Here is a 25249-nt window from a genome sequence, read left to right as displayed (position 1 = left end):
AATCATGAGTTAGGATGCCATTAGTATTTAATTTACTCAATATCTAAAAGGTAGTAGGAAAATACTGTGAAACAAGAATTCTTAGCAATCTATTAAGGGAGATTTCTTTAATTAGTTTAATAATGGATATCATAAAATTTATGGGCAAATAAAAAGTAAATTTTTCATTACCTGAGGGTTCTGGACATCTTGCCCAGTTAAACTGTCCAGCATACATACTGATTTCAATGGATCCAACAACTGGATCACACTTCTTTTCAAGATATGCTTTGAACAATTTATTTTCAACTTCCCTAAACTTTGCTTGAGTACACTGCAAGATATTTGTATACAATTTAAATATTATATATATATGAACTGTTATATAAATATTAATTAAATAATGTAATGTTAGTAAAGCAAGCATAACCTTCCTGACTGTGGAGTTGATTATTTGTATAAAATTTTCTGAGTAATACCTCATCTAATTATGGGCAAGGCATTTGATAATTCGTGGATGACTTTGAAGGTGACCTACTTCAAACCAAGAAATAGTATGCTATTGCTAAGGAAATATTATACTATTTCTACTTTAATGTTTCTTTTAGTGAGACAATGAAATACTATAAACCTGCACATAAAAGACAACCAAATTTGATTTGTTGATTGTTAAATATTGCAAACACAATTGCAAGAAGGTACTTTAGAATTAATCCTGTATGCATGAGAGAGAGAGAGAGAGAGAGAGAGAGAGAGAGAGAGAGAGAGCATACTGAACTTTTGAATAAAAGAAAAGGAAGGAAAAGCAGTACTAATACTTGAGTCTGGTAGTACATTATTTAGTAAGTTGAATGTTAGTTGCGTTAAAAGTTAAACAGAGAAGTGAGAGCTTGAAAATAATTTATCATGATTCAGCTCTCAGTAATTAATAATTATAGTAGGGAAAACTATTATAAACTGTACAAACAGGATACAAAAGGTACACATGTGCTATCATTTGTCTGGACATTTGCACACATATTTCTATCTTAAAAAAATAATATTTTATACAAAAAAAACATGTTAACTACAAGAAAAAGGATAAGATTAATACAAAAAGTAGGTAAAACTGTTATTTTATAATTAATGCTCAATTTTTAGCATCAAAGAATTAGCTTTTCAAGAAAAGAATGGTTTTAAGCAGTATTCTAATTGGGATACCATATGCTACTTTCAAAATAATTGCTTAATTCAGGAAAAATTTGAATATTGATTAGAACTTACTTTTAAAAAGTAATGTGAAATAAGAATCCATCTAAGTCGGCAAAAAAAAAAAATCTTAATATATATATATATATATATATATATATTTTTTTTTTTTCAATTTAAATTTTGCATATTGAAGTGTATAACACTTTTTGTATGACTATAATTTAACATTATTACACAATTTTACAGCGTTTTCGTGACTTGCAGTCATCTTTATTAGAATATCTTCCTTCCTACAACAACTGACGATAATTCTTGGGTTAGCATTACATTGGCAAAGGCACATGATGCAAGAAAGCAAGCTTATATAGCATCAGCCAAAAAAAAAAAAAAAAAAAAAACCTCATTTCACCCATCCACTCGCTCCAAATGTTTGTCAAGTTCTGCCTTGAATCTATTTAAGCTATCAACTTCTATAACGACAGATGGAAGTTTGTTCCAGCAATCAACCATCTGCTGTCTAAAGGCGCACATCTATCCTACAACTGTCTTTCCTCAATTTGAATTTATGCCCTCTCAGGCGATTATTCTGAGCAAGAGGAAGTATGCCATCAGCATTGAGCATGCTCAAACCATTCAAGGCTTTATACACCTCAATCAGATCACCTTGCAGGTGCCTAGTCTCCAGACACTGTAATTTGCAAAATTTAAGCCTTTCTTTGTAAGAGCAACCCTTTGTTCCATTCACTAATCTTGTTTCCCTTCTCTGTACTCGTTCCAACAGCTCTACATCCTTCTTAAAATGAGGCCTCCAGACCTGTAAACAGTACTCAAGGTGTGGTCTGACCATTGCCTTATACAAGGGGATAATCACCACCTCCTCCCTGCTAGAAAAATTCCTGTATATCAATGACAAGACACCATGAGCTACTTTTGCAGACCATCTGCACTGCTCAGAAAACTTCATATCTGCCTGCACAATTACCAAAAGTCCTTTTCATTCCCTACCACTGTCAGTGTGGTACCACAGAGTTGATACGTTACTCTGGGATTACAGCTTCCCATATGTAGTATTTTACATTTGTCAATGTTAAACTTCATTTGCTACCTCTCAGCATGTCTGCTCAACTTTTCTAGATCCTGTTGCAGCAGTGTATTTTCATTAGTGTCAATAACAACCCTGCCAACTTCATATTGTCTGCAAACTTGGACAGTAAGCCTGATATACCATCATCAACATCATTTATAAATACAGAAAACAACAATGGACCCAACACTGAACCCTGAGGTACTCCACTAATAACATTAGTCCACGAAGAGCAGCGTCCATTGATTACCACTCTGTGTTCTCTCACTAAACCATCCCTTTATCCATAGCAGTAATTTGCCTCCAATGCCTCACTGCTCCAATTTGCGCAGCAGTCTTCCATGTGCAACAGTATCAAAGGCTTTTCTAAGATCCAAATATATGATATCAAAGTTATTCTTTGCATCCAGTTCCTTTGTGACTACATCATAGTATCCAATCAAATTAGTCAGACAAGACTTCCCCTTAACAAACCCATGCTGTGTCCGAGCTATAACTGAAGTCTAGATGATCCTGCAATGCTTCTTTAACCAGTGCCTCCATTAATTTCCCTGGAACAGAAGTTAAACTAACAGGTCTATAATTACTTGTGTCACCCTTTGATCCTCCTTTGTGGATTGGGGTTACATTTGCACATCTCCAGTCCATGGGTACCTCCCCTGAGTCCAGGGGTTGTTGTTGTTGTTTGGTTTTTAGGAACATTAAGAACTAAGGCCATATTGCTCTGGGGATATGCGGTGGTCATTCCCTGACCTTTCTGCATCCTCCGTATTTGGTGGTCATGGGCTTGAACCCCGGTCTAATCAAGAAGTGTGTGCTAAGCACTGCTGCTCCTGCCCACCTGGCTACAGAAGTGCCCTGAGTCCAGGGAAGCTCTCATAATTATGGCTAAGGGTTTGCTTACTTCCTTTGCCGCCTCCTTTAATATAACTAGATAGATTCCATCCACCCCAGGTGCCTTTCTTGTGTTTATCTTCAACAATTTCTCCTCCACTTTATTCTCAGTTATTACAAGATTATCTAGCTTACTGCAAAGAGTGCCTGTCCATCCCGTCTAACACTTTATCTAGTTCTTCCTTGAATTTATTCAAACTACCCACTTCTAAAACACCAGATGGGAGTTTGTTCCAACAATCAACTACCCTCTGGCTGAAGGTTAATTTCCTAATATCGAAACTGCAACCATCCTTCCTCAATTTGAATTTATGCTCCCTCATGTGTGTAGTCTGAGCCAAGCAAGAGGAAGGATTTAATCAGCATTGAGCTTACTCAGTCAAGCCTTAAACACCTCAATCAGATCACATCTCAAGTGCCTAATCTTCAGTCACTGCAATTTCAAGAACTGAAGCTTTTCTTGGTAATGCCACTCATTCATTCCTTTCATCAATCTCAGTGCCCTTCTCTGCACCCGTTCCACCAGATCTCAATCCTTATTAAAATGATGCCTCCAGACACTACACAGATCCAGTACTCAAGATATGGACTACCATTGCCTTGCACAAAGGGATAATCACCTCCTTATCTCTGTTAGCAAAGTTCCTATACATCATTGACAAAACCCTATGAGCTGTTCTAGCAGCTTGCCTGCATTGCTCAGAAAACTTCATATATGACTGCACAGTTACCCCCAGATCTTTCTCATTTTCCACTTTATGAGTGTAGTATTACACAGTTGGTACATTAATCTGGAATTATTGCTCCCCATATGATATACCATGTTTCTTGTCAATATTAAACTTCATTTGCCTAAATTAGTCTGGCTCTTGTTGTAGTAGTAGTGGCATGTGATGCAAGAAAGCAAGTGTATGAGCTTATGCAGCATCAGCCAAAAAAAAAAAAAAAAAAAAACACCATTACCTCCAAATGCCTGTCCAGTTCCTCCTTAAATTTATTCAACCTATCAACTTCCACAACGACAGATGGAAGTTTGTTCCAGCAATTAACCACCCGCTGGCTAAAGGCAAACTTCCGCACATCTATTCTACATCTGTCCTTTCTTAATTTGAATTTATGCCCCCTTAGGTTCGTAATATGAACAAGTACCCTGATTACTGTGATTAACCAACCTGCTAACCCTTCATACCATCTGCACACTTAGACATTAAGCCTGATATACCTTTATCAGTATCATTAATAAATACAGAAAACAATAATGAGCCCAGCACTCAACCCTGGGACTCCATTAATAGCATTAGTCCATGAAGAGCAGTGTCCATTGATAACCACTTTTTGTCTTCTCCCACTCAACCATCCCTTTATCCAAAGAAGTAACCTGCCCTTAATGGCACCCTGCAACAATTTGCATTGATATCTTTTATGTGCAAAGTATCAAAATCCAAGTTTATGACATCAAAATTATATTTTGCATCCAGTTCCTTTGTTACTGCATCATAGTATCCAACGAAATTGGTAAGACAAGACTGCACCTTAACAAATCCATGCTGTGACTGCAGTATAATTGCATTCCTGTCTAGATGGTCCTGCATTATTTTTTTAACCAATGACTGCATTATTTTCCCTGGAACACAAGTTAAGCTAATAGGCCTATAACTATTCATGTCACCTTTTGATCCTCTTTGTGAATCGGGGGATATATTTGCAAATCTGAATAACTTCAAAGGGAAGTGTAAGGGTAGTAAAATATAGAAGAATACTAAGTCTTAACCGTGTCTACAGTAATGTCAGGATTGTTGTCAATAAAATGGCTGAATTTGAACTCCTGGTTAAGACAACTAATGCTAACATAACAGGGCTAACAAAAACATGCTGCCTCCTGGAAATTGGGGATAATGATTCCACTTTATTTCCACTACGATATGTATAATGCATTTAAGAAAGATAGAAGGGGTGACGGTGTCATGCTTCTTATCAAAAGCAGCCTGAGCACGAAAAGAGCTTTTTGCTAGTCTGAAGTTATGTCTGCGTGTATAGAATCTCTGTGGTGCAAGTAATTTGGAAGCAGAGGTATAATGAGAGTAATCTACAGAAAGAAGAGTAGGATGAGAGTCTTTACATGCAAATGGAATGGGCAAGCAAGTGCAATTTATTATTATGGGTGACTTCAATCTTCCCCAGATTGACTGGAATAAGTGTGAGGGGAAATTCACCTTGAGAAAAAAAAAAATTTCTAAATAAACTAGATGATTATTATTTGTACCAGTATGGCAGAGATAATATTAGGGGAGAGAATATTCTTGACCTCATCATTACTCACGAATTAGATGACAACATGGCTTAAAATAGAGGAACCATTGTCCGATAGTGATCACATAGTTGTCATTTGGAAAGTGAAGATAGATGTTTCAGAAATTAAATGTAAAGGCAAGGGTTCTAATTTCAGAAGAGAGGACTTTGACAGTTTAAAGTACTATATGGCATTATTAATTAGGCAGATTGCAGAGTGATGGGAAATATACTTGAAATACAGAATACCTTTTGTATTTCAAGAGTGACGGGAAATATACTTGAAATACAGAATGCCTTTTAAGCAAAAATCATAAAAGCTATGAATGTATACATAATATTAAGAAAATACTGCAGGAGGAGGATGCCAATATGGATTAATGCAAAGGTAGCTAGGAAGTGTATTGACCCACTGAGGTTAATTATGAAGGCATCTATGGACTCAGGGGAGATTCCTTAGGATTGGAGAAGTGCCAATGCAAGCGGCTTCCTATAGTCACTCAGGCAAAACTCCTTGAGGTCATTATTGACCATAAGCTTTCCTTCTATCCTCATCTGATTCACATGAGTACTAAAATCAAAAAATTCACAAGGTCATTTATTAGAATTTCCAGAGGAAATTCTAATAAATGGGAGTCTCTCTAGGAAGTCACTCTTTCTCTACTGTAATGCTGTTTTCCTGCCAACAGTCACCTATGCGGCAGGAGCTTGGTTTCACCGGGCCACCAATTCCAACACGAGGTTAAAAACGAGGTTAAAATTAACAAGGTTAATTCCATCCAGCGGAGCATGCTCCTCTCTATTCTCAGAGTCTGTAGAACAGTTTCCATCACTGCAGTGCAAGTTATTGCGGGGTCCCTTCCTTTGGATCTATTTGTCATCTATCGTGGCCTCAGCTTTCAACACAAAAATCAAATACCTTCAGAATTACTTGGTATCCAGCTAAATTTAAATGAAGATCCTAAAAAAGAGAAATCCAGATGCTTTAACAAGCTAATTAGTATCTAGCAGACAAGAGCATGCTCCTCTCTATTCTCAGAGTCTGTAGAACAGTTTCCATCACTGCAGTGCAAGTTATTGCGGGGTCCCTTCCTTTGGATCTATTTGTCATCTATCGTGGCCTCAGCTTTCAACACAAAAATCAAATACCTTCAGAATTACTTGGTATCCAGCTAAATTTAAATGAAGATCCTAAAAAAGAGAAATCCAGATGCTTTAACAAGCTAATTAGTATCTAGCAGACAAGATGGGAAACCACCCCACTTGGAGCTGCCACAAGAAAATTACTGCCTGATGTGACCTTAATCTCTAAATCGGTTAAAACCTGGTGCTTCCTAACTATGGAAACTTCCTTTCTGGTAACTGGACATTGGCTCTCTCAATCAAAAACTCTTATCAGTTTGGCTTGCATCACACCAATCTCTGCCGCTGTGGGAATACAGAATATTGGAGTCACCTGCTCTTTAACTGTGCAATCTATGATGAATCTTAGAGTGAAGCTCTGAAATGACATTCCAGATCTCTCTTCAGGGCAGGAGGAATCACTTCTGCAGAATAAGAACCACGTTACAGCTCTTCAGAACTTTGCCTCCAAGGTCTTTGCTCGCAGAAAGAGAATCAATGCCAAAGTAGAAAACCAAAATAGTCTGCCAAATACACCTGTGTGAGTGGGACAATAGTTTGCTTCTCTGCTATCCTGGATGACAAAACATGTACTTTCAGAGGACACTCAGAAATTTCTGTGTAGTGCTGGGCTGCTTATGAATTAAACTACCCCAGGGACTCATATCTGGTGAGTATGGGCTTGGCAAACCCAGGGTCCTGAGCTTGGTATCATCATTTTTATCTTTCTCTCTCTCTCAGGGTAACACAGGAATTTTTTTTTTTTTTTTTTTTGCCTGGTGCAGCATAAGCCTAAGGCTTCCTTGCACCATATGGCTAATAATAATAATAATAAAGTGTAATTTCACCAAAATTATGCTATATTTTCTTCTATGGTTCATTCATGCATGCAAGAACTGTCATTGCACCGATCCTAAAGGTCACCAGTTCGACTTCTAAATTATCCTGGATACAAGAGTACTTATCGAAGGCTACTTTTTTTATTATTATTATTAATAAATAACTAATAAATAAAAAAGTGGTGCTTAACCAGCACCACTTTTTTTTTAAATTTATTATTATTATTTTTTAAATAAATAAATAAATTAATTAATTTTTTTCTTATCCCAAGTAGCACCAATTTTTTTTTCTCCTTCTAATCAACACTACTGGTTTTTATTTTATTCTATTTTATTCTCTTTACTTTCATAACCACCACCACAGGTTGGGTTTTTTCCCTCCTCTCTCTCTTTTTTCTTTTCCTCTGGAATGGGCCCTAAGAGGATCCTGGCCCACCTTTTGGCAACACTAGGTGGGTCAGAGTCTCTTTTGAGACAGTATGTGCTCTACTGGAACTGGCCCACCTTCCCGTGATGTGGACAAGTACCCAGAATCATCTGTCCAGATGACTGATGCTTCTGGGTAGCCAAGTGGCCAGAACATAACAACATAACACACACACAATACACACAAACCTACAGCAACATATTTCTGGCCCATTTACAGTTGATTCTGTTCTTCACAGAGACAGAGAAGCAGAGTTGAACAGACGTTCCGGGTGCCGCCCTATACATATACACTTGTCCACATATTGCCAATACATAAAGGTGGTTCTAAGAGTGAACCGATGAGTATGACTTCAGTGGTAGGGAAAATCTTAGAAGCAATGATTAAGAGTGCAATTCAGGAACATTTAAATAGATATCACATTCTGAATAAAACACACCATGGTTTTGTGAAGGAAGAAAATCATGTTTAACTAACTTAGTAAGCTATTTTGACACAGTTACTCATGAGCTGGATGTATGGAACAATTTTGATAAAGTTTATTTGCATTTTAGCAAGGCATTTGACTCAGCCCCTCATGAGAGGTTATTGTATAAGCTGAAACATGCTGGAATTACTGGAAAAAATTCTAAGATGGATTGCTGCAGGGCAGAAGGCATGATTAATGGATATTCTTCAGATTGATGTAAAGTCAGAAGTGGCATCTCCTAAGGTTCAGTTCTTGGATCACTGTAGTTTCCGATTTTCATAAACTACATCGACGATTGGATAGAAATCTTGATGTCAAAATTTGCAGATGATGTAAAGATTGGCAAAGTATTTAATGATCAGTATCAAGCAGCGCTCCTTCAGGATGACTTGAACAGACGGCAAGAATGGTCAGAAAAGTGGCAGCTGTTTTAATGCAGCAAAATGCAAGGTCTTGCACTTGGGGAATAGCAATTCCAAAAATAAATTATACACTTGGTGCAGTTGAATTAAAAAAAGTAGAGGAAGAAAGGGATCTGGGAGTTATAACACAGGCAGATATGAAGTTTTCTGAGCAGTGTAAACAGGCAAACAGGAAAGCCCATAGTGTCCTATCGATGATATATCGAACATTATCCTGTAGAGATATGGAGGTCATAGTCCCACTGTGTAGGGCAACTGTAAGACCACATTTGGAATGCTGGGTTCAAGTATGGAGACTTCATCTGAAAAAAGACATTGGGCTTCAGAAAAAGAGTCCAAAGATAGACAACTAGCATGGTGAGATCAGCAAGAGGGCGATATTATGAGGAAAGATTGATTATGTGGGCTAGAGAGCTTGGCAATAAGACACCTTAGAGGTGACCTGATTGAGGGTTATAAGGTTCAGAGAGGGATTAGTAAAACGAATGAAGAATTTTCACTGTTATAGAGAATCCCAGAACTCTGGGCATAAATTACAGGGGAAATGTTTAGAGCAGATTGTAGGAAGTTTTCTTTTAGCTAGGGAGCTGTTGATTGCTGGAACACTTCGGAGGTAGCTGAGCCTGACAGTCTGAATAAATTCAAAGGTCAACTGGATGGTTGTATATGTGAGTAGGGAAGCAATAATTTGTATTTTCTTATTTGCTTTTTTTTTTTTTTTTTGTCAGCTACTGCAGTAAAAGTCTGTGGCTTCCATGCACTATATGACTATTATTATTATTACTATCTTCAGTCTGAAGGGACCAGCCTTGAATCCAAGGATGTTCTCATAATTATGGCAAACAGTTTGCTTACTTCCTTTGCTGCTTCCCTTAATATAATTGGATAGATCCAATCTATGCCAGGTGCCTTTCTTATGCTTAATTTCAACAATTTTTCTTCCACTTCCCTCTTGCTTATTACAAAATCATTTAGGTGCATGTTATTGATAAACTTCTGAACTCCACTTCCCTAAAGAATTCCTCATGTGTAAATGTAGATGCAAAATGCTCATTCAATTTTTCTGCAACCTGAGCAGGATCATCAACAGTCAAACCATCGATATCAAGGGCACCAATCTGATTCATCCCCTTCCTTTTAGAGTTTACACAAGTAAAGAAATCTATGCAGTTTTTCTTTGCATCCTTTGCCAAAGATTTCTCATAATCTGCCTTCACTTGCCTAATCTCCTTTGTGACTTGATTACAGATTATCTTATATCTATGATAAGCTTGTGTGTCGCCTGATAATTTATATGTATCCCATGCATTTTTCTTCTCTGACATGAGTCTCATTAGTTCATCTAACATTCAATTCATTTAGGTGTAACCATGAACAGTATTTCTTAGTTGGTATGAAAAGTCTAGTTCCTTCCATGATTAATTCCTTGATTGATTCCCATTTAGAATTGGCTGATGGTAACATCATCAGTTGATCCCACTGTATAGAATTTAAAAACTGTCTGAGACCTTTGTAGTCACCTTTATGAAAGCAAAAACTCTTCCCTTTACCTTTGATGGTAGTTACATCTTTAAGTCCATCCCACATCAATACACTGTGATCACTACAACCTAGTGATTCTTTATTTGCAGATTCTTAATGCTTGAATAATCATTGCTATTAATCAGATCAAGGGCATCACTCCCTCTAGTTGCTTCTCAAACATGCTGCTGTAAAAAACAATCTTACTCTTCCCTTTACCTTTGATGGTAGTTACATCTTTAAGTCCATCCCACATCAATACACTGTGATCACTACAACCTAGTGATTCTTTATCTGCAGATTCTTAATGCTTGAATAATCATTGCTATTAATCAGATCAAGGGCATCACTCCCTCTAGTTGCTTCTCAAACATGCTGCTGTAAAAAACAATCATCCAATAAATCCACAAAGTCTTGCTAGTGTGCGAGTGATAATCCACAATTTCCCAATACCTGGAAAGTTAAAATCTCCCATTATAAGAATTTATAATGGGAGATTTTATATGATTTACTGGTTCCTCTATTCTGGTTCCTCTATTTCTCTGTATCATTGTTCATTGTACTCATCAGAGTCAGTAAGCCTATAACATACTCCTACTTTCATTTTATCCTTCCCAGTGCTTGAGTTACACCAAACCGACTGAACAATGCACTGGCATCCATGTCAACTGGATGCTCTGTCTTAGATTTTATGTCTTTGTTAACTAAGAGTATGATCCTCCCTTGCTATTCAGTCTGTTCTTTCTGTACACACTGCACTCCCCATATTCAAATTCTGCATCCCTTATATCTGTGTAACACTGTCTCTGATGTCCCAACAAGATCTGCCTTTGATATCTTGACCAGCATTTCAAATTCATCAAATTTATTTGCTATGCTCCTAGCATTGGTGTACATGCAAGTATACATGCACCTGTTCTTACTCTTGGTTACCCTAATACAGCCCATATATTTACATGTTTCATGACAATTCCCAGAAGTCCTTGAAATCCCCAGCACTTTCTTGTTTCAATAGAAGAGTGCAAAAATCACTTTCATCTCTGCCTGCAGCTATTGTTAATCTATTAGTCTGCATACCTTCCATGCTAGCAGTTTTGTAACTGACCTAACACTGCCTCGATAGTATCGGAAATATTCTTATACCCCTTCTATTTAAGTGTATCCCATCCTTGTAGAAGCAGTCTCCTCTGTCAACAAGCACAGACCACACTGAGAAAAATTCTACCTCATGAGCCTTGCACAATTTTGACAGGTCCAAATTGATTGACAAGGCTCTTATCACATACTCCCTCCTATCATGTCATGGCAGAATTGCAAACAATTTGAAATTTAACTCTAACTTGCAACTTTTTTTTTTTTTTTCCAACATTGACCTGTACCTGTTAAGTAATTCTGCAGATTGCTGAGTACACCTAAGTAACTGGCAAGGGAAATGAAAATTGTCTTGGCAATTCATAGAATATTCCATTAGTATTTTTTAGTTTATTTTACAAGTTTTTCACACTCTTCAAATATACAGATACGGCAGAAGAAAGAATATATTCTCAACAAGTGTATAATGTCTTTTCATTAATGATTTCTAAAATCTTTACAAAATCAAAAATGCAGTTACTTTACTATAAAAACAAACATGGTTATGTCTCCAATACTCTGGAAGAAATGCCATACAATGCAAAAAATTCAACATGAAAAAATTTTAGCATATGATTGTGTGTGAGTGTATATATTTTGATAAAATACTATTCAAGTTGCCCCTTAACTTCAACCACTGTTTCATATCTTTCAGTATTTTATATCTTAGAAAAAATTTCAAAACTTTTAGTTATGGTGCTACATACATATACGGTGTCAACAAAGGATATACATGCATATGTTTTAATCGTAAAAATTTAATTATGTTCAAAATCATTGATTCTTAATCCCTTCTTCCATAGAAACTTAATTCTAATTAGGGTTTTCACTTGAGAAAGGTGATGGGGGATTTCTCTCTCTATATATATTACCATATGAGAAATGGTTCCATACTTGGATGTATTAATATTCCGACTGATGGATTCGAATGTGATTACAATTGTATTGTTTTTTTCTTCTCCTTTTATTTTAATTTTGGTAAACTATAACTGAAAGTGAAACCCCATGATTCCTCCATGAAAGCTTCATTGCCTAGTTTTTATAAAGTTTATAACTAGTAAGAGATACTAATAGAATGCTACAATACGATTAAATTCAAAACTGTCTGCAATTCTGCCCAGACATGATAGGAGAGAGTACATGTTGAAAGCCTTGTTACTCAATTTGGCCCTGGAGAGACTGTGCAAAGCTAATGGGATAAAATTATTCTGTGTGGTCAGTGTTTATTGACAAGAGAGAGTTTTTACAGGGATGGGATGCATTTAAATAGAAGAAGTGCAAGGATATTTGCTGATACTATCAAAGCAGTGTTAAGTGGGTTGGGGTTATAGTCGATATTAAGTGAGTCTGTTAAACCATTGATGACAGTGCAAACAAGAAGGTTATTTTCCATTTAAAAAAAACTGGGTTAATCTTTTTTGGCATCACTGGTATACAGACACTTTAACGTTGTCTTGAAGGAGATTCCACTGTTGCAGTCTTGAGCCTAAATGTTCTATCTTATTTTTTAATAAATCAAGATCTCCAATAAGATAATCTAATTCATATTGCATAATTTTGTTTGGCTCTGTAGAGGGGAAATTGGAAATAAAATTAGGATCTGTTGATATGGAGGGTCCAAGTGATTTATTTCAGCCATCACCCAAATATGTTTTAGAATCTCCATCAGATTCTAAAACATATTCAGCTGGTGGCTCACAAATGGGAATCCTCCTCCGTGGGATACCAGCTGACTAGCAGATGGCATATTTGGGTGCCTTAAGGTCCACTTTTTCTTCTTGGAAATCCCCTGCTGAAGAGGTGGTACCATACAAAAATAACAGTCTGTTATATGATTTGAAGACTCTTTCCATATCATAGGCACAGCAAAAGGCATTGAGTGGCCTTTGTGATTTAACTAGTTGTGGAAATTAGTAGCACAAGTACTGCAGCAAATATGAGGTACCCAACTTTTGTCTTGGCCCCCAACCAAAATAATATTTGTAATGTTTTTTTTTTTATTATCAGAGTAATGGCAGGGTTTTGCGATGTAAATGTCACTTCATCACAAACATAAAAATTATCTTTACTATTTACACACTTACTCAACATGGTAAATTTTAAGTTTTTATTCAGTTGAAAACTGAGCATGGAGTAATGACAGATGCCTGGTTCAGTCTGAATGACATGTCTAGACAGTAAATAGGGTGACTCAGCACCAATGACTGCAGTGATGCAGTCACTGGTGCCGAGTACCTCAGGGCCAAATTTCTCCAAAAATGCGAAAATGTGTTGAAGTGACATATATAGTATCAACACAACTAGAGCTAATAATCCAGATTAACTGTCATATTTGTATTTAGCACATTAATATTAGTTGAAATTGACTAATTTTATTACCAAAACAGTTTAGCTGTTGACCAGTGTTATTGGAGGGGCAAGTGGGGAGTTTTGTTTTTTGTTAATGCTTTATTAGCTTGCTTACTTGCATCATATGCCACTACTAATACTAATAAGATTTCTTTTGTAGAAGAATAAGTGTGAAAGTAGGAGGGGAAAGTAAGTAGTGACATCTATTTACTTGCATTGTTCCTTTAGTTGACACTTGAACAATGTTTCTCAATTGATGGATCAGGAAAGAAGGAATTTGTTGGCCTCAAAAAAAGTTTTAAGATTGGCAAAAAATAATTAATATATATTTATGATTAAAATATATATGAGGGTTAATCCAAAAATAATGCAAAAAAGTGGTGAATTTAAAAGGAATTTATTTTATAATATAATTTCCATTAAAACCTTCAACATAGTCTCCTTCATGCCTTATGACTGCTTCAAAATATTTGACTAATTTTTGAATGCACTTTGTCTGCTGAAGTTAAGCTGTCAGATACATTGGTCATGGCTGCACCCAACACTTCTAAAGGCCTCATATTGTGGCTCTAAGTGGGTTGAGAGTGTGCTTCCCATCTGTAATCGGTGAAAACATGTTGTTCAGGCTGTATGTTATAATGCCTTGTTGTCATAGGGTATGAGCACACCATCTTCCAACATCTATAGCTTTTTGTGGATGAATTTTTGGGCATAATTTATGATAATGAAACATTGCATAGTGGCATCCAGTTATAATCAAACTTGATGAAAAATCACCAAACGTTTTTAAAAAAACTTTTACACAAACATTCAATGTAGGAACACTGTTTAACACAAACCAATATTGAAGTTAAACTTCAAATTATTATACTGATAAATGTCATAAGCAATCGGTCGGTATGTGATGTTTCAACAGCACTGAAGATCCTTAAGTCAACGAATGGTGATGTGACTTGCAAATAGAAGCCGACCGTTGTTGAAACTGTTGCAAAACAACCTGGAAAACCTCTGATGCTGGCAGAACATCACAGGAGACCCTGAAAAGAACCTTCTTGAAATGATAGTCAAGAAGAGTCAGCTCATGCTCAGCACACACAGAGGCCTTCAGTAACATGACTGGGACATATGTCAGCACCAGTACAGTACAGTGCACAGGATGCTGCATAAGAATAACCATGGTTATGCAGCCATCTGCAAACCACTAATCACCTCAACTAATGTCAAATGCTACTAGTTTGGTGCAAGGTCTGCTATTTTTGGACTGTAGATCAATGGAAAACTGTGATTTGGAGTAATGAATGATGGTACTTGGTGGACTAATCTGAGGCTATGCCATGGTGTGAATGAGTCCCTGAAAAAAAGCTACCTGTCTGACTTTAATGGTTTTGGACAAAAACCTTGAATGCTGTGGTCTATCTAGCCTATCTGGTCAATAATGCATTACCTTAGTTGTGGTAATACATCGGGGAAGGCCTACGTGTATTTATAGTTCTATCAGTGTCCTTGCTGCATCAGTAGGACAATGCTTCATGTCATGCTACTCACGTTGTGACTGACTGGTTTGAGGCCATGAGTGTTGAAGAGTTGGACTGGCCAGCTCAGAGACCTGAATCCTACAGAGAACCTCTGGGACAAATTGGACTGTCGGGTGCATGTGAGGAAATATGACCCAAAAAAAGAGCTGAACTGGTGGATGCTTTAGCATTAGCACTAGTAGAGATATACGATGCAAGAAAGCACGCTTATGCCGCATCAGCCAGAAAAAAAAAAACCCGCTCCCATTTCACTCCTCCTTTCATTCCAAATAACAGTCCAGCTTAGCCTTAAATTTATTTAGGCTATCAACTTCCACAACAAAAGATGGAAGTCAGTTCCACCAACCAACTACCCGCTGGCTAAAGGCAAACTTCCGCACATCTATCCTACAACTGACTTTCCTCAATTTGAATTTATGCCCTCTCAGGTGACTGTTCTGAGCAAGAGCAAAAATTACATCAGCATTGAGCATGCTCAAACCATTCAAGGATTTATACACCTCAATCAGATCACCTCGCAGGTGCATAGTCTCCAGACACTGTAATCTGCAAAACTTAAGCCTTTCTTTGTAACAGCAACCCTTCATTCCATTCACTAATTTTGTTGCCATTCTCTGTACTCATTCCAACAGCTCTACATCCTTCTTAAAATGAAGAATCCAGACCTGTATACAGTACTCAAGGTGAGGCCTGACCATTGTCTTATACAAGGAGATAATTACTTCCTTATCCCTGCTAGAAAAATTCCTATATATCATTGACAAGACACCATGAGCTACTCTTGCAGACCGTCTGCACTGCTCAGAAAACTTCATATCTGCCTGCACAATTATTCTCAGGTCCTTTTCATTCTCTACCACTGCCAGTGTAGTACCACAGAGTTGATACGTTACTCTGGGTTACTGCTTCCCATATGTAGTACTTTACATTTGTCAATATTAAACTTCATTTGCCACCTCTCAGCCCATCTGCTGAACTTTTCTAGATCCTGCTGCAGCAGCATACTGTCATTAGTGTCCTTAACAATCCTGCCAACCTTTGTATCGTCTGCAAACTTGGACATTAAGCCTGATATACGATCATCAATATCATTTATAAATACAGAAAACAACAATGGACCCAACAATATCATCAATAACATTTATAAATGCAGGAAACAACAACGGACCCAACAATACCATCAATATCATTTATAAATATAGAAAACAACAATGAACCCAACACTGAACTCTGAGGGACTCCACTAATAACATTAGTCCACAAAGAGTAGTGTCCATTGATTACCACTTTCTCTCTCTCTCTCTCTTCTCCCACTCAACCATCCCTTTATCCATAGCAGCAATTTGCCTCCAATGCCACACTGCTCCAATTTGTGCAGCAGTCTTCCATGTGCAACAGTATCAAAAGCCTTTCTAAGATACAAATATATGATATCAAAGTTATTCTTTGCATCCAGTTCCTTTGTGACAACATCATAGTATCCAATCAAATTGGTCAGACAAGACTTCCCGTTAACAAAACCATGCTGTGTCCGAGCTATAACTGAAGTCTTGTCTAGATGATCCTGCAGTGCTTCTTTAACTAGTGCCCCCATTAATTTCCCTGGAACATAAGTTAAACTAACAGGTCTATAATTACTTGTGTCACCCTTTGATCCTCCTTTGTTAATTGGGGTCACATTTGCACATCTCCAGTCCATGGGTACCTCCCCTGAGTCCAAGGAAGCTCTCATAATTAATAGCTAAGGGTTTGCTTACTTCCTTTGCTGCCTCCTTTAATATAACTGGATAGATCCCATCCACCCTGGGTGCCTTTTTTATGTTTATCTTCAAGAATTTCTCCTCCACTTTCCTCTCAGTTATTACAAAATCATCTAGCTCACTGCCAGAGTTTAATTCACCTCTGGCATTCCCCTCCCCGAATAACTCCTCATGTGTGAATGTAGATGCAAAATACTCATTTAGTTTGTTAGCCACCTGAGCAGGATCATCAACAGTTGAAACATCAATATCCAGTGAACCTATCTGATTCATCCCTTTCCTTCTAGAGTTTACATAGGTAAAGAACTCTTTGCTATTTTTCTTTGCATCCTTTTCCAAAGATTTCTCATAATCTGCCTTTGCCTGCCTGAATAATTGAAAATATCAGTGGACATTCAAGAAAAACTGGTAGGAGTATTCTACGAGTAGTAAGTCATGAAAAATAGTATGCCTGAGTAGTAAGTCATTAAAAATAGTATGTCAGAGTAGTAAGTCATGAAAATTTTATTCAAGTTCATAGGGATCATGTTATTAAAAAGGCTGAAATATTTTGTGATAGAGAAACCTTTTTCACAGTTTATATGATAAACATATTTATTATCAATTTATTTTTAAAAGAAAGATAAGAATTTTATAATTTACTTTTATAGCCAGATTCATATCTGGATAGTCATGTTTATGAAAACTTTCCTGAAGCCTTGGAATGACACTCTTTGCAGTATAGTTGCAGTTACTAAGGACAATTAACAGCCGCTTATTCTGTAAAAAGAAAAAAAAAAACCTGAAGGATTTCACAGAACTATCATGACAAAAATGTATAAAAATCTGGGCAGTTGATTTCAAGGCAATACACAGTACTCATAAAAACATTTTCAAGTTGTTGGAACTGTTTTAAAATATATTAACACTAAATCAAATTTATATAATGCTTTACTAACCTTTGAGCAAGGATACTGAAAAAATTTTAATATATGAGCAAGCATATTTTTGGAATAAAGGTAAAAAACATCTTTAAAACTGTGCACTCTATAATGTGTCTTGATATCTATTAACATTAATGGATAAACATATATGAATAACATATATACCAGTGTGTGTATATATATATATTAGTTTGATTGCTTAGATTACTTTAATTTTTTGGTATCTATTTTCTATAGGGTATTAAGGTGTATATGAAACAGGAGATTTAGTTAGCATTTTTAGTCTAACCTATTCCTGGGGGTCTGTAATGGTATTCAAATTATATAATATCTAATGAAGTTAATTCTAATTATTTTATCATTAATTAATTATCATTCAATACTAACTAACATTCCCTTACCTGGTCATCTACCCGCTACTTCATCGGGGGCTTTGAGCGGATCGATAGCCAGTTTTAAAGGAATGTCTCATAATTACCCGTTTCTGTTAACTCCTTATCAGTTTTGCCTTAGTAGTGAGATTATTTTGCTCTTTTAGACTATTTATTTAATTGAATAAGGATAGTTTTATTTCAATTTGTCTTTTAGTTTAATTTTAATTTTTGAAAAAAAATTTTTATCTAACATCGGATTCGGCAAACTGGTAGAGGGGAAACAAAGCCTTTTTTTAAAAAAAAAAAAAAAAAAAAAATTTGCGCGCAACGAGACGCAAGGTAACATTCACTTTACAGGAGGCTGTAAATATGTAAATAGCTATCCCCTAGGACAAAACGGGCTGTTATGCCTTAGAAAAGCTATACCGGCCCAGTCCGAAGGAATAGCAAAACAACTCATGTAAATAACAACCAATCACGGAAATAACAAACCAACTCATGTAAATAACAACCAATTCATGTAAATAGCAAACCAACTCACGTAAATAACAAAAAAAAAAAAAAAAAAAAAAGGAAAAAAAAGCTTGTAAATAACAACCAACCAAATCACGTAAGAATTTAATTTTCACCATGGAGTTATAAAAAAAAAAAAAAAAAAAAAACACACGGAAATACCCCCCCCCCCGGACTCAACCCCACCCCGGCTGACGTAGGAATCAGCCCACTCATCGGATGACTTGCAAAAACATCACCCTACAACAATATCAAGCAACAATAGGCGCGACTGCGCACTCAAAACCAAACCTGTGATAAAACAAACAATGAGTAGGGCTAACCCCTCATTTACCAAAAGACCACCACCGGACAGATAAGTATAACTCCACTCGCTTATTCCGATAATTACCCGTTGGGCTTTGTTTCCCCTCTACCAGTTTGCCGAATCCGATGTTAGATAAAAATTTTTTTCAAAAATTAAAATTAAACCAAAAGACAAATTGAAATAAAACTATCCTTATTCAATTAAATAAATAGTCTAAAAGAGCAAAATAATCTCACTACTAAGGCAAAACTGATAAGGAGTTAACAGAAACGGGTAATTATGAGACATTCCTTTAAAACTGGCTATCGATCCGCTCAAAGCCCCCGATGAAGTAGCGGGTAGATGACCAGGTAAGGGAATGTTAGTTAGTATTGAATGATAATTAATTAATGATAAAATAATTAGAATTAACTTCATTAGATATTATATAATTTGAATACCATTACAGACCCCCAGGAATAGGTTAGACTAAAAACGCTAACTAAATCTCCTGTTCCGTATACACCTTAATACCCTACAGAAAATAGATACCAAAAAATTAAAGTAATCTAAGCAATCAAACTAAAATATATCAAGCACGTATAATAGTCCAATTGCCACATGGCAATGGCATTAACGTAGCAAGTGATAAATTAAAAATAATCAATTAGACATTATCAATAATAATAAAAACACAAAATACAGGTTGTTTCAGTTAAACGTTTCAGAACTTCTAAGAGGGGTAGGGTACATCCTGACAACTCGAAATCATATAGCAATGTGGGGTCGGAAATGCTTTCCTGAAGCGGTGTTGTACACAGAAGCACCATAAAGAAAAGAGACCGTAAGTGAGAAATCGTTTTAATAATACATGAAAAGAAGCAAAAGGTACATGGATTAAAGTAAGTGTTTGAAGTTTCTTCCACAGGCTACAATGCACGCCTCACATCTCCGACGCATGGACATCCGAACATTCTGGAATACTCCAGGCGAATTTCGAATTTCTTCGGCAGCTACTGCGATTCTTGCAACCAGCTCCTCAGCATTGTCAACAGGGGTGTCATAAACTAGAGATTTCATATGACCCCAGAAATAAAAATCAAGACATGATAGGTCGGGTGACCGAGCAGGCCAACGCACGGGACCACCACGTCCCGTGCGTTGGCCTGCGAGATCACCTCATCGGACCTTACCTGTTACCGTGTCGTCTAACCGGACCTATCTACTTGATCTTTCTGCAGCAAGTATTGCCACAACTTTTGAGAGATGAACAGATTTCTGCATCGACGCAACACACAATGTGGTTCCAACACGATGGAGCCCCTGCCCATTATAGCGGAGATGTTCGTAACTACCTGGATGTCACATTTGGTCAACAGTGGATCGGACGTGGTGGTCCCGTGCGTTGGCCTGCTCGGTCACCCGACCTATCATGTCTTGATTTTTATTTCTGGGGTCATATGAAATCGCTAGTTTATGACACCCCTGTTGACAATGCTGAGGAGCTGGTTGCAAGAATCGCAGTAGCTGCCGAAGAAATTCGAAATTCGCCTGGAGTATTCCAGAATGTTCGGATGTCCATGCGTCAGAGATGTGAGGCGTGCATTGTAGCCCGTGGAAGAAACTTCGAACACTTACTTTAATCCATGTACCTTTTGCTTCTTTTCATGTATTATTAAAACGATTTCTCACTTACGGTCTCTTTTCTTTATGGTGCTTCTGTGTACAACACCGCTTCAGGAAAGCATTTCCGACCCCACATTGCTATATTTGTTTTCGAGTTGTCAGGATGTACCCTACCCCTCTTAGAAGTTCTGAAACGTTTAACTGAAACACCCTGTATATATATATATATGCAAGGTGGAAATAATAAGTCTGTTAAAAAAATGTGAAGATGGATGCATAAATATATATACATATAACCTTTTATAAGAAATATAAAGAAAGACATACATATATAAACTTACAAGAAGTACATATATAAACTTCTGTATCATTTGCTCCTGCTTTGAGCACTAAGGTACATTTGTCATATCATCTTTATTTTTTTATTATTATTTTTTTTCATCTCTTGGTTGCCACTTTTTAACCCAATATACTTATTGCACATATATATATATATCCCCCCTCTTTTTAATTGTAAACATAATCAGTAAACTTTCAGTTAAAGAACTTTAAGTCTATCAGATAATCAAAACTTCTAACTAGCATTAGCATTAGCATTAGTAGAGGCATTTGATGCAAGAAAGCAAGCTTATGCAGCATCAGCCAAAAAAAAAAAAAAAAGTAACATAAATAAATAAAAATAACCACTTCCTCTTTACCCCTCTGTTCGTTCGAAATACCTGTCCAGCTGAGCCTTAAACTTATTTAGGCTATCAACTTCCACGACAAAGGATGGAAGTCCGTTCCACCAACCAACCACCCGCTGGCTAAAGGCAAATTTCCGCACGTCTATCCTACATCTGTCTTTCCTCAATTTGAATTTATGCCCTCTCAGGTGATTATTCTGAGCTAGAGGAAGAATCCCATCGGCATTGAGCATGCTTAAACCATTCAAGGCTTTATACACCTCTATCAGATCACCTCACTGGTGCCTAGTCTCCAGACACTGTAATTTGCAAAACTTAAGCCTTTCTTCGTAAGAGCACCCCTTTGTTCCATTCACTAATCTTGTTGCCCTTCTCTGTACTCGTTCCAGCAGCTCTACATCCTTCTTGAAATGAGGCCTCCAGACCTGTATACAGTACTCTAGGTGTGGCCTAACCATTGCCTTATACAATGGAATTGTGGTTCACTACTTGAGAATTGTGGTTCAGCACTACAACTATCAATAACAGCACAACAACTAACAATGAAATTAATAAACAAAGCATCAAAATACAACTCTTCAAACATAATGATCTCAGAACTCTGAATTATTGATGTATTCCTCCAAACATCATTATAATGGAATGAAGAAAAACATGTTTGAATAAAGGTTATGCCTAAGTTGCTAGTACCTTCTTAAATTGTTGTATAGCATCACCTGATAAGATGAATTTACTATTAGTATTACTAAATTTTTATGCACAATCAGAAAAAAAACAGAAGAAAGTTTATGCACCATCAGCAAAAAAAAAAAAAAAAAAAAAACACTACTACTACTACTAATCTATCCATCCCCTCTAATATTTTGTAGTCCAATTCATTTAAAGCCTTAAACACTTCAATTAGGTCTCCTTGCAGGTGCCCAGTTTCCATGTGCTGCAATTTGCAGAACTGAATTCTTTCTTTTCATTTGTGCCCATAAGAAATCTTATTGATCTTCTCTATACCTGTTCTAATAGATCCAAATCCTTCTTAAAATGAAGCTTCCAGACCTGTATCCAGCACTCAAGATGAAGATGTGGCCTAACCACTGCCTTATAGGATGCAATAAACACCTTTTCGTTTTTTCTGGCAAAATTCCTATATCATTGACAGAACCTTATGAGGCAGTCTGTCCAAGCAGCCTGTCTTCACTGCTCAGAGAACCTTATGTGGGACTGTACAATCATCCCTAGGTCTTTTTCTTCTGCCACCATTTACTATCACTCAAATAGTAAAATCTACTCTAGTAAATAAATTTGATGAATTTGAAGTGCTGAACAAGGCATCACAGGCAGATAATTGTTGGGATATCAGAGACATGGTGTCACACAGATATAAGCAGTGCAGAATTGGAATTTGGGAAGTACAATGTGTACAGAAAGGGTAGGAAGGGAGGATGGGTTATGCTGTTAGCTAAAAAAACATAAAATCTGAGGAAGTGCATCCAGATTACATGGATGGACAGTGTAATGTTGAGTCAGTTCGGTGTGACAAACACTGGGAAAGGGAAAATGAGAGTATGAGTGTGTTACAGGCCTAATGACTCTGATGAGTACAACGAACGATTGTGCAGAGAAATAGAGATTTTGGTTTGGTTTTTTTTTTTTAGGAGCATTAGCAACTAAGGCCATATTGCTCCGGGATATGCGGTGGTCATTCCCTGACCTTTCCGCATCCTCCGTATTTGGTGGTGACGGGCTCGAACCCCGGTCTAATCAAGAAGCGTGTGCTACGCACTGCTGCTCCTTCCCACCTGGCTACGGAGGCGCCTAAGAGAAATAGAGAGGGCCAGTAAATCAGATGTCTCGTAATGGGGGATTTTAACTTTTCAAATATTGACTGGAACTTGTGGATTGGCCACTCACACGCTAACAAGACTTTTGTGGATTTATTGGAGGATTGTTTTCTACAGCAACATGTTTGAGGGACAACCAGAGGGGGTAACACTCTTGATCTGATTATCAGGGGAGATGACTCATGCATTAGGAATTTTCAGATAAAGCAACCACTACGTGACAGTGATCACAGTCTATTTACTTAAAGATGTAACTACCAAAGGTAAAGGGAAGGATTTTTGTTTTCATAAAGGTGACTATAGTGGTCTCAGGCAGTTTTTAAATTCTATACAGTGAGATCAACTGATGATGTTAAAAACAGTGTATTCTAAATGGGAAGCATTCAAGGAATTAATCTTGGAAGCTACTAGGCTTTTCACACAAACTAAGAAATACTGTTCAAGATTTAGGCCAAATGGAGGTCAGATGAACTAATAAGGCTCATGGCAGAGAAGAAAAATGTGTGGATGCATATAAATGAGCAGGTGACACAGAAGCCCACTGCAGATATAAGCTAGTCTGTAATCAAGTCACAAAGGAGGTTAGGCAAGCGAAGGCTAATTACGAGAAATCCTTGGCAAAGGATGCAAAGAAAAACAACAAAGACTTCTTTACTTATGTAAACTTGAGAAGGAAGGGGATGAATCAGATTAGTCCACTGGATGTTCATGGTTCGACTGTTGATGATCCTGCTCAGATAGCTGATAAATGAGTATATTGCATCTGCATTCACACGAAGGATGGGAGGACAGAAGTTTACTAAACTCTAATGGGAGCTAAATGATTTTGTAATAACAGAGAGCAAAGTGGAAGAGAAATTGTTGAAGTTAAACATAAAAAAGGCACCTGGGGCAGATGGAATCTATCCAGTTATATTGAAGGAAGCAGTGAGAGAAGTAAGCAAACCCTTAGCCTTAATTATGAGAGAGCATCCTTAGATTCAGGGGAGGTCCCTATGTACTGGAGATGTGCAAATGTATCCTCAATACATAAAGGGGGTTCAAAGGATGACACAAATAATTATTGACCTGTTAGTTTAACTTCTATTCTGGGGAAAATAATGGAGTCACTGTTTAAAGAAGTGATGCAATCACCTAGACAAGACTGCAGTAATAGTTCAGACACAGCATGGGTTTGTTAAGGGGAAGTCTTGTCTTACAAATTTGATTGGATACTACGATGTGGTCACAAAGGAACTGGATGCAAAAAATAATTTTGATATCATATACTGCATTTCAGGAAATGCTTTTGATACTGTTGCACATAAAAGACTGCTGTACAAATAGGAGGTATGGTATTAAGAGCAAGTTTCTGCAATGGATAAAGGGATGGTTGAGTGGAAGACAGCAGAGAGTGGTAATAAGTGGACACTGCTCTATGTGGACTAATCTTATTAGTGGATTCCCCTAGGATTCGGTGCTGGGCCTTTGTTTTGCATATTTATTAATGATATCGATGAAGATATATCACTCTTAATGTCCAAGTTTGCAGATGATACAAAGGTTGGCAGGGTTATTAATGATAGTGAAGACAGTATGTTACTGCAACAGGATCTAGAAAAGTTAGGTAGATGAGCTGAGAAGTGCCAACTGAAGTTTAATATTGACAAATGCAAAGTACTGCATATGGGTAGCAGTAACCCAAGAGAAACATATCAACTTTGTGGTATTCAACTCAGGGAGGTGGAGAATGAAAAAGACCTGGAGTTAATTATGCAGTCGGACATGAAGTTCTCTGACAGTGCAGACATGCTGCCAGAGCAGATCATGGAGTTTTGTCAATGATATATAGGAATTTTGCTACCAGACACAAGGTGGTGTTTATACCCTTGTATAAGGCAATGATCAGGCCCACACCTTGAATACTGCATACAGGTCTGGAGGCCTCATTTTAGGAGAGGATGTAGAGTTGCTAGAATGAGTACAGAGAAGGGCAACAAGATTTGTGAGAGAAA

General features: G+C 37.1%; 1 protein-coding gene across 1 annotated transcript in view; it reads right to left on the bottom strand.

The window, feature by feature from the left end:
- The window catches only part of Sec5 (exocyst complex component secretory 5), a 444876-nt gene that overhangs the window by 80133 nt on the left and 339494 nt on the right, over positions 1-25249 (bottom strand). Inside the window, exons 21-22 of the mRNA XM_090380740.1 lie at positions 17655-17771; positions 172-313 (exon numbers count right to left, since the gene is read on the bottom strand). Of these exons, the coding sequence (XP_090236866.1) occupies positions 172-313; positions 17655-17771 (259 nt within the window). The remainder of the gene's footprint in view (positions 1-171; positions 314-17654; positions 17772-25249) is intronic.

Source organism: Mastigoproctus giganteus, chromosome 9, assembly GCF_048544385.1.
Source record: "Mastigoproctus giganteus isolate SK-2022 chromosome 9, ASM4854438v1, whole genome shotgun sequence".
Lineage (NCBI taxonomy): Eukaryota > Metazoa > Arthropoda > Arachnida > Uropygi > Thelyphonidae > Mastigoproctus > Mastigoproctus giganteus.
This window is presented reverse-complemented; position numbering and strand designations above follow the sequence as displayed.